Below are 10,645 nucleotides of genomic sequence, written 5' to 3' on the forward strand. Positions count from 1 at the left end.
CTGCTGTTTTGCATCCTTGTTACTCTTAATTTGCCGGTAAGCTTCAAGAAAAGCTTGCACAATATCCGAATTTCTTGAAGGTTTGACCCGGGTGCCAACATTATCAAAGAAAAATGATAAGTTCATTCAAACCCCTCTCATCCTCGATGATTATATTGTGCAGAATCATACATGTGGTCATGATATCGCTGAGTGTGTCCATATCCCAAAATTGGGCTGGTCCTCGGACTATTGCAAATATAGTTTGCAAACACCGAAAGCCCGCTCAATGTCTTTTCGAGCTGCCTTTTGTGCTTTTGCAAACTCAGCTTCAGCTCTGTTTCCTGGCTCTCTAATGGTTTTCACAAATGTGGCCCAATCCGGGTATATACCGTCGGCAAGGTAGTACCCCATTGTGTACTCCCTCCCGTTGACGGTGTAGTTGCAAGCCGGGGCATCACCTTTAGCAAGCCGGGCAAGAAGATGGAATTTATGCAACACATTGATATCATTGAGAGAACTGGGAAAACCAAAAAAACTGTGCCAAATCCAAAGATCATGCGATGCAACTGCCTCAAGAACGATTGTTGGTTCTTTGCTCCGGCCACAGTACAAGCCTTGCTAAGCTTTTGGATAATTTTTCCATATCAAATGCATATAATCTATGCTGCCTAGCATGCCCGGCCAACCCCGTTGTTCGTTCTCCGCCATTAATCTAGCGGTATCTTCGTCATTTGGAGCTCGAAGATAAGTCGGCCCGTAGACACACATCACAACCTTGCAAAAACGACGGACAGATTCCATCGCCATATCTTCGCCTATACGGAGATACTCATCAGCATACTTCGCAGGAATGCCGGAGGCAAAGATGCGCATGACGGGGGATTTTTTTGGTGCGCACTAAATCCCATGAGCCCGACCGCATTTCTCTTGCGCTTGAAGTAGCGCATTTTGTCCTCACACATAGCGACGATCTTGTTGAACAAAGATCGTCGCATTCGGTACCGGTGGTGAAAGAGATGGGGCGGGTATGTCGGTACCTCGACGAAATAATTGCGCATGATCAGGTTGTGGCCGAGGGTTGACCCCTTCCGCTTCTTCGGTTGCACGCCCGTGACTCCTTCGCCACGAGTATCACCGCCGTCTGCTCCAAGTCATCGCCGAGCAGCTCCTCCAAATCGGAGTTGTCGGAGGAGGACGAATCCTCCAACAAAAACAGCGCGCACGGGTCCATCTACAAGGCGCAACGAACCATGAGAACGGCATCGGCGGATCCGCGACTGCGAGGAGCTTGGGGGAGAATACGTACCAGCCGACGGCGAGGTGTATGCGGCGATGGAGATTCCAGTCGATTGGTCAGGGATTCACACGCGCCGTCGGGCGGAACGGACCCGGCGGGGCGGTGCGCGCGTTTCTGTCGATCGAAATCGGAGGGGGCGGTTGGCGGGAGGAAGAGGAAAGAGGAACGGCTGAAACTTCCTTCGCGCCAGTAGGGGGAAAATGATGGGGTTTGCGCTTGCACAACCTCTCCAATCCAAAAAAGACGGTTATTATGCTGGTCTACTAAAGATGCTCTAAGACTACCCACAATAGGAGTATCATAGGTAGTATCATGCATTCCATGCATGCAAAATGCTGATGTGGCAGTGCAATTAAGAATGAGAGAGAGTGTACTAGTATCATAGGTAGATACCGTATCATAACACATACTACTAGAAAAAATAATGTCAAGTAAATCTTGTACACATATTTGCATTGAGATTCTACAAAACAATTAATATATAGAGACTATGATACTAGTATATGATACCATGCATTGTGAAGATAGTAACATGTAGTAGTATCATACGCATGATACTTCTATACGATACTATGCATTGTAACTAGTGTAAAGCCAGAGAAACCGGTCTAGGTAACCCGGACGGGAACCGCATCTCCTACACCGCCACGTGTCACCGGTGTCAATAAACTCGTGCCACTCTCCACCACCGTTTCCTTCTCTTTCCCCCACTCCCGCAAAAACCCTAGACACCTCTCCGCCTCGCCGCCTCGCCTCGCCGCCGCCGCCTCCTCTCGGCGAAACCGGTTAGGACTCCCACCCTTTTCGCCCCCGCCCCCCTCCCCTCGTGCTCTCTCCTCCAGCTGCTAATCCGGGTGCCGAATCTGTCGCCAGGGGATAGCCTGCGAGAGATTCTCCCAGGGAGCAGGCGTCAGGGCGGCAGCCAGCGGCGATGGGGGCGGAACTGCTGCGGTACGACGGCATGGAGGACGAGGAGGAGGTGTGGCACAGAAGCGACCTAGCGGCCTTCCGCCATGTCGAGAACGTGCTCCAGGCCACGCGGATGGTGCGTACCTCCAGCTCCCCCTTTGCTCCCCTCTCTGCATCTTTTGGGTTGGATTGGACCGGTGCTTGCTGGGCCGGAGAGACGCTCGCTTTGGTGCCGCCTTTGCTGGCCCCGAACGCCTCTAGTGTTTATCATAGGATTGCGTTCGCCGCTGAATAAATTAGCCTCTCACCAAGCTTCGTTTTGTACCGAGTTTGGCCTCTCAAGCTTCGTTTTGTTGCACCCACAGTACAACTTTGTTCAATTCTGTATCGTGTCGTGAAGTCCAGTTGGGAGAACCTGGTGCTTGCGCCCATCCCTTGAACATTCAGGGCATCTGTTGTGTAATATCAAGATAACAAATACGTTCGCTTACCATGCTATGGATAATGCATTTCTTCAGAATAATACCGAGTAACGGGGTTCAAGCTCGAAACTCAAGGCTGTGAGAGAATATGCCAGATGAATGTGCAGTGTGGAGTTAGGGATTTTTGAAGGTGATTATTTTCCTACCAATGCAGTTATTGAATGCCAATTTCTGGGTGTGTAGGCAGCAAGGTGTAGGTTCTCTCTTATGTTCAATCCTAAAAATCACCAGGGAACTTCCAGATGTTGCATGTTCTGCTGGCGAACAAATAGATTTATCTGGGGTACCTTTTTTCAGAGAGTACTTACTGGTGTAGATATGCATTTTATGGAGGACTGCCATAAGCCCATAAGCGACTGGGTAGATAGATGTTACAGATGTATTGTTTATGCACAAATTTTGAAGTTCTGCCTTGTTCGAGTAATTAACTTTCAAATTCTTCTTATTGCTGTAGATATGTAATTTACTGAGAATGACTGCCGTACCATGCTTGCCAGAGATAGGACATAAAATACTGTTTTTTTATGGGTGATTTACGTTCTGTGAAAATTGTTTTCTCTTCTGCCTCTGCTTATCGAGTAATTGACTCTTCAACTTGATCCCGTTTGAAGAGGAGTCCATTTCAGCCACGGTTTTTTTCTTGGGGTGGCATAGATCAAGAACGTTTATTTCAAGAACGCCTTCTGAAACCACTGACAAATCTCGTCTTCATTTTAGGATCCGAAACTAGTTGACCAAAGTGTTATGACGGAATATTGTAAGTTGGTAAACATTATAGACCAGTCCAAGAGAAAATCTGCTGATGACGAGGCTATGCGTTTGGTATGCCACTGGTCATGTTTTCATCTATCTACCTTTCTTGTAATTAACATTGCTTCTGATAAATGCACATATTACCTACTTTTCCAGACGACTTTGAAGGCATTATCGGAAGCAGTATCAAAAATTGACATCATGTACCATCATTCGCTTTTGAACACTGTATGCCTTATTGAATACTCACTCTTAGAGGTCCATTTGGTTTGTTCAGTTACTTGGATCTTACTAAAACATTTGCTGCAGATATTTTCCGTCTCCATCTGGTACCTACAAAGACATACAATGGATGTTTTCTTGGATCTGATAACCAGATTGGTATTTTTCTCATTGCACTTGCAGTAATTTCCAGCATAATTTGTGTAAGCGTTTCTGACTAATTGACTATTTGTGCATACAGGCTGCAGTGGCTGACCAGTATCTCAGAGAATGTTTGCAGATGCTTGTGAACAACTTTACTCCCCCCTATCTTATGAAAAATGAGCTGCCTCCATGGACGGTTCCAAGGAAGAAGGATATTCATTTTCGTTTGTGCGAGAGTTTAAAAACAATCTCTGACACTGTACCCTTAGCACCCATGATGTTGAGGGATATAATCGATAGAAGTATGCCAAAGTTATTTGAAAATAAAGCTGTGAGTGTAAACTCTTAAGATATTCTCTGTTTGATGGTCTGTTGTGTTTATGTGTTGCATTCCTAATTAGATTGAATATTCACTAGAAAAATTACACTCAAATGCTGAGAAGGTGTATTGGTCTCCCCACTTCACCTTCCAGTTAACTTTAATTTTTTAACGCCTACATCTTTTCAACAACACTTCAGATTTTTTAAGTACCAAGGCCAATCTTCCATCAATTTAGCTTCTGTATGTGTGTAGAATGGTCTTATCTATGTTAGAAGCTTCTTCTATATCATGTCATAGTTGGCATTGGGCTCCCTTGCTTATCATCTTTGTGTTGGCAATTTGTGACTTCTAATTTTTTCACTTATACATGGAGAAGTCAGCCTCCAGCTTTGTCCCCTATTTCATAGAGCATCCTTCTTACTTTTTGGTAATGTATTTGCAGAAGATGGTCTCATTTGTTGAGTGCATGTTGGGGCTAGATACTGAAAGAATGGGGGATCTTATTGGGGCTGTTTTATTGGCGAAAGTTGTGGAGCTACTTACAGAATTGGATGTATGCTCCTTTTTTCATCACTAGTCCACCCTGCAAGGCTGCATCTAATACTTGACCTAATTAGTCGATGGGTGAACTTTGCAGGTTAGTATAACCTGGGAAGATATTCTTCAAGAGGAACATAACATTGGTATATTTGACATGGAGTTTGAAGATTTGGATGGTGATGAGGATGAGGATGTCCTTGGACAAGCAGGAACAAAGGTTTCTTCATTTTACTTTTTTTGTTCCCTAACTAATCGAGTAACCTAAGTTGCCAACTCAACTATCATTTTGTTGGTTAGGTCCTTTTTGGAGGAAATCAATGTGCCGACAAGCTTGATGGTTTAATGGTTGTTGTATGCGAGCACCTTAAGTCATGTGCAGAGCGTGGGTACCTACCTAAGGTGACTGCACACTACGCACTGTATCCAGGTCTTTGAAGCATATTTTATTGCCATATTTTAGCATCCCTTAATGCTTCTACTCCCTCCATTTCACAATTGATGTTTTGGACATATCTTCAGTCAATCTTTAAAACCTCCACTGCCAATCAGCATCAACGAATTTCTATTGGGTTTCATATCCATAGGAATGGCTGGTTTTTACGTTAGCTCGCCAATCCTATCATAACCCTCCTCCTTTACCCGGGCTTGGAACCGGCTATTCCTTCACTGCAAATATCATTTCAAATATTTGTTTTTGGAAACACGAAAATCATATGTTTAGATTTGTCTTGAAAAGTAGCTCTAGAATATTGTAGTTTTCTTGGGTTAAGCATATTACTCCAGTACAAATTAGTTGTCAAAATTAAATCTTGGAAGACCGTGCCAATGTCCAAACACCATCCTTTTTTTTTGAGGAAGTCAAACGCCATCCTTTTGGTGAACTCGATGCTGGATAAGGAAATATAACTGTTAATGCTGGATGCTAGTTTTTTAATCTGTCACTTCTCAAGTTCTGGTTTGAAATGGACAGGAATATGACATTCTGCAGACTATATTTCGAGCATCTGTGCTGAGGGTGCACCGGTCAAAATTTGCCCAGGTCAGGATTCATTGTTATTTGGTGTGTGTAAACTAGATTCACTGGGCTTTCATGCTTGTATTGAGTTTTACTCCCCTTCATTTTATCTTACTTGTTTCACCTTCTTTTATTTGACTCTGCCCCTTCTGACTTCGCAGTTTATCATGTTCTATGCATGCTCACTAGATCCTGAAATATGTGGCCCTCAGTTTGCTGTTTTTCTTACTGATATTGTTATAAAGAGGGAAGAGGATGCAATTTCAAGGTATGTCTGAGCATGCCAGGAATTCACTGTATGCACATCACATCTATTTATCTGTTGTGTATTATTGGCTGCGGTCACAACTGTCTTTGCATGTTCTGATGATTCGTATAATCTTTGGCTTGCTGCCACACTTTGCTTTACTCATGTTTGGCAAGTTTGATAATCTGGTGTTTGGACTGTGACAACAATTGCGACGATGTCATAGGCATGTCCTTTTGCCAAGTTGCCACAATTGTGGCAAAAAGTGTTCAACAGACAATGCATGTATACTCTCCGCATATTTTCAGCCATGCTTCTATCAATCTTTCAGGCACCTGTTGTAGGCATGCTGTTTCGCCAAAGTTGCCACAATTGTGGCAAAACGTGTTTACACAGACAATGCATGCATGCACTCCTCATATTTTTAGAGTCTACTACAGACAGTAGTATATTCTGTTATGATCTATGTTACATGGTACGGGGATACGAATACGGGGATACGGATACGGTGATACGGGAAAACGGCTTTTTCTCAATGTAGCCTTACGGGGATACGGCAAGTATATGTATAAATATATTAAAAATCAGCACCAATAAACAATATATTAAAAAAGATGAGAAAATCGACATGAATGAAGTTAAGCTAGCATAGTCTTTTCAAGTCTGCTGACAGCGACTAGGCAGGAGAAGTCCAGCCGAGTAAGTTTTAACCATCGATTTAGGCTTTCGTTGGGTTGTGGATCGAGTGGTAGCAGCCCTGGACGTATTCCTTCGGTATCCCCTGCGTATCCCAGCCGTTTTCTCACCTTTTTTCTTGTTTTTTAATTCAAAAAATGAGATACTTGGGGATACGAGTATCCCATGCGTATCCTTGGGTATCCCCGTTCTGGTGCAGTATCCTGCACCGACACGGCACTTCTATGCCGTATCCCTGCATCATAGGTTATGATTCCCATTTGTTATAGTTTAATTTGGTAGTGTGTACATGTTGAGGAAATGCTAATTATCATTTATGTTTCGATGTGCAGAATGTCTGCAGTTTCGTATGTTGGAAGCTACTTGTCGCGGGCAAGGTTTATTTCTGCTAATACAGTTGTCGCTATACTTGAAAGGTGGCTATAGAAATATATCTCTTCACAATTTACCTGATGTTCTTCTCAGATCTGAATTTGTCTTTCTTCGCTTTACACAGATTAGTGCGTTGGTGTGTTAACTATTGTGACCATCAGAGGACCAGTGGGACCGCAGCTATTCCAAATCATCAAATATTTTTCGCGACCTGTCAGGTTAGTTATGCCATCATATTCATATTTTCTTTTTGATCTACATACATCTAGTATTAGTACGGGATTCCAGTTAACACTTTATTTTCATATTTCGTAACCTGCAGGCTGTGATGTATGTCCTTTGCTTTCGCTTGAGATCTATTCTGCGTGACGAAAATCTTAAATCACGGCTTTTTGACATGCCTTTTGGATTTCTTTTGACCCATCCACTGGAACCTCTAAAGGTTTGCATAACAAGCATCCTCTGACATATCTCCTTTCATGTTTCATATGTATGCTAATACTCTCCATGAATGCTGCATTTTGATGTTTGGAAGTCATTACTGCTAATGATATGTTGTTTTCTTACCTTTGGACATTATCTTTTGATATCCTAGGTGTGCTTGCCTTCGATAGTAAATGAGTTCCTAAGACAGGCCAAAGATGCTGACTTGTTCAATGCATTTAAGGATTCAGCACTGAATGATGCAATTGAATCTGATTTGTCGAGGACTTTTGGAGGAATTGGTAGACTTGACATGTTCTTCCCATTCGATCCTTATTTGCTAAAAGAATCTGACAGGTTAACACCACTGATACTTCTACTTCTTGAGCCTACTTACTACTGCTCTTTTACTTGTTTGTGCTATGTGGATTACAATTATGTTTATTATAGCAAAGCCTTGTTTTTGTTGGACCGTTGAACTTTCCTTATGTTTAGGGATTATCCTTGTGGGTATTATAAGCTGTTCGCTATTTCAGTTACTGTGTGCTTGGTGTCTTTGTCTATATTTTGGAGCACACTCTAGCCCAGTAACTACAAATTCACTTTGGCTTCTTCGTGACAACCATTTGTGCCCTGCAGATATATGCGCCCAAATTTTGAGTTCTGGTACATGGTCAAGACAACATACATTGATGATAAGGAAGATTACGACGATGAGCTCGAGGATCTTGATAACCCTGGAATGGATGATGGCAGCTCGGATGATGATAATCCTGAGGTCAACAATGACCCCGATGACTTGGATATCCCGATGGATAAGATGTCTATAACTCCATGTGATTCTTACTTTCATCAATTTGCCAAGGAAAGCCATGCTGGCCCTAGCATGCCTGCAAAGATCAGACCTTCAGTGAGCCCTCCATCATGATGGGCCCTCGGCAGGATCATCTTAACGAACTTGTGCTTCACTTTACTGAGCCAACTTGTACGAGGGTATGACTGTCAAGCTGATATATGGGGAGCTTCCGTCCAACTAATACAAGGGTCTATTAAGCTCTAATATGTGGGGAGCTTCCATCGTAGTTTGTGTTAGGGTGGAGCAACCCCATTCATTTGCAATGTACTTAAAAGCCCAAATAGGTCAAGGTTTTGTGTTGGGAGTGGAGTACTGATGCTTAGAGAACACGTAGTTCTGGTTGTTGTGAGATTATATACTAGGTTTGTATGTACATCTTCGAGATGTATGAGGAAGACATCATGTTCTGATGTAGAATGGTTTATCGACAGGTTTATATGTCTGTTTTATTTGCCTGTATTATATCAGCTTTGCAACTGGTTCATGTAAAGATGTCCCTTTTTTCGAATGTTTGGAATTACTTTCATAGTGGAAATAATTAACTCCGTACTTGTGAACTAAGGTAGTAACTACTTCGTAGGTCCGTTTACTCCCTCCTTCACAGTTTATTAAGCGCGCGCGTACCCCTAGGTCACCAATTTAACCAATATAATTTAAATTATATAATATAAAAATTATATCATTAGAAAATAGAACATCTGAACTTTCTAATGATATAATTTTTATAACATATAACTAATGCTAACTTGATCAAATTTGCGATCTAGGGGTACGCGCGTGCCTTATAAACTGTGAGAGAGGGAGTACCAGTGATTTGATTACGGTTGAATGTCAATGAGCGGCAAAGAGTCAGAGTCACTCGGTGGCTCCAAATTCGCAATGGCCTGAAATATCAAGGAGTAATTTGTAATTGACGTGTGTAGCTACCATGTGTAGTGAAAAGGCACTATCAGCTACAAATTTAGAGCACGTAGTTTGAAAAAAAAAAAACTACAACGCGATAATACTATCGATTGACTGCTGTACTCCTAACGTGGTGGCGCAAGTATAGCTGTCGACGAAAATAGAAAATCAAACTGAATTGCCATTTGGAGTCCTCGTCTGAGACTCGAGAACAATGGAAGCATATCATATGGACTGGGTTAATGGTCTTGGGGGTAAATCATTTCCGCTTTCTAAATACGTTATTTATACAAAGATGATGACAATATGTTCGTCCCTCTTATCCATAGAAGCTTCCATCTCATATTTATACAAAGATGATGACAATATGGTCTGGTGGATATAACGTGGAAGCTTCCATCTCATTCCATCATTCATTAGACGTAGCACCAAACAGAGGCGCAGAGCGGAGCACACTACACGCGAAGCACGTGCGTCGCCCATCAAGTTGGTTCACTGCGTAGAACAGTGGTCACTTTCGCTGCATCGTGACGAACAACAGACGTGCTGACGAACAACAGACGTGCCCTGGCACACATGACAGGTGGGCCGCATCGCATTGTATGAGTGCTGACGGCTCAATCAATGCTTGATTAAGTGATTATTCTCTTACTTTGTCGAAATTCATATGTATCTAGACATAATTATCTGAATTTAGACAAAAGTTCGACATGTTTTATTGGACGGAGGGAGTAGAATGCATTGTTTTTCACAACCGCTATTAAATTCAACACGAGAAAATAATTTGCACACTAAGCTCATGATTCATTCGCATTGCAGTACAATGGTTTATGCAACAGTTAACAAGAAAAAAAAAGAGCAATCATGAGGGCAGTTTCTTCTATTTATCTTTACATGCATCTATAAGCTGACCAAGACGAGATACGAAGAATGTCGGCCAATCCATCTCAAAAGGCACAATCTGCCGACATTTAATCGTGTCGAAGCCAACCACCTTCTTCATCTCCCCTGTCACAATATTTGCAGTGTACACGTTGTTGTGGCTGTCCCTGAGGAGCAAGATGCCGCCCTTCTCTCCCAACATAATCAAGTGCATTAGAGACCGACGATAATTAGGTGGTTTTAGCTCAACAACCGGAGCCCGAAGCCACCTTAAAGGACCACCGTCCTCTTGCCGCGTCCATATCTCTAGCTGGTAGCCTCGCCGTTGCAAGTGAAACAATGAGAGTTTCCCGCCATTAGTGATAGTGAGTTGTGGTTCATCATAATCTTGAGCTATGCCAGGTACAATTGGGGTCTCAACCTTAGTCAGGGATACGCAGCACGTCTCGGCGTCCACATCAATGGTATGCCAACCCGAGTTGTAGTAGACTGCTCTGAAGGAACGCACGAGCCAGTGAGCCGTGCCACGCCACACAACGACACGGGGGTGCCTTGGTAGCAAGTATCTATCCCTCTCCTCAGAAAGGAAAGGAAGTTTGT

At 42.9% G+C, this 10,645-nt stretch overlaps 1 protein-coding gene across 1 annotated transcript; it reads left to right on the top strand.

The window, feature by feature from the left end:
- Positions 1–2,152: 2,152 nt before the first annotated feature.
- LOC124702712 (RNA polymerase I-specific transcription initiation factor RRN3-like) lies at positions 2,153–8,768 on the top strand. The gene is made up of 15 exons (XM_047234869.1): positions 2,153–2,324; positions 3,388–3,492; positions 3,580–3,651; positions 3,733–3,804; positions 3,887–4,120; positions 4,554–4,664; positions 4,749–4,868; positions 4,949–5,050; positions 5,622–5,690; positions 5,828–5,934; positions 6,942–7,025; positions 7,106–7,199; positions 7,304–7,423; positions 7,577–7,761; positions 8,044–8,768. Exons 1-15 carry the CDS (start codon positions 2,211–2,213, stop codon positions 8,330–8,332), a joined length of 1,878 nt encoding a protein of 625 aa, XP_047090825.1. The 5' UTR covers positions 2,153–2,210; the 3' UTR covers positions 8,333–8,768.
- The last annotated feature ends 1,877 nt before the right edge of the window (positions 8,769–10,645 follow it).

This window comes from Lolium rigidum, chromosome 1, assembly GCF_022539505.1.
Source record: "Lolium rigidum isolate FL_2022 chromosome 1, APGP_CSIRO_Lrig_0.1, whole genome shotgun sequence".
NCBI classification, from domain to species: Eukaryota; Viridiplantae; Streptophyta; class Magnoliopsida; order Poales; family Poaceae; genus Lolium; species Lolium rigidum.

What these genes read in the sequence shown, in the direction of transcription:
- LOC124702712 (XM_047234869.1), top strand. Translation starts at nt 2,211, where the DNA reads ATGGGGGCGGAACTGCTGCGGTACGACGGCATGGAGGACGAGGAGGAG. An exon ending in AGTTATTTGAAAATAAAGCT is followed by an intron (nt 4,121 to 4,553) that starts GTGAGTGTAAAC and finishes ATGTATTTGCAG; the next exon opens with AAGATGGTCTCATTTGTTGA. An exon ending in TTGGACAAGCAGGAACAAAG is followed by an intron (nt 4,869 to 4,948) that starts GTTTCTTCATTT and finishes TTTGTTGGTTAG; the next exon opens with GTCCTTTTTGGAGGAAATCA.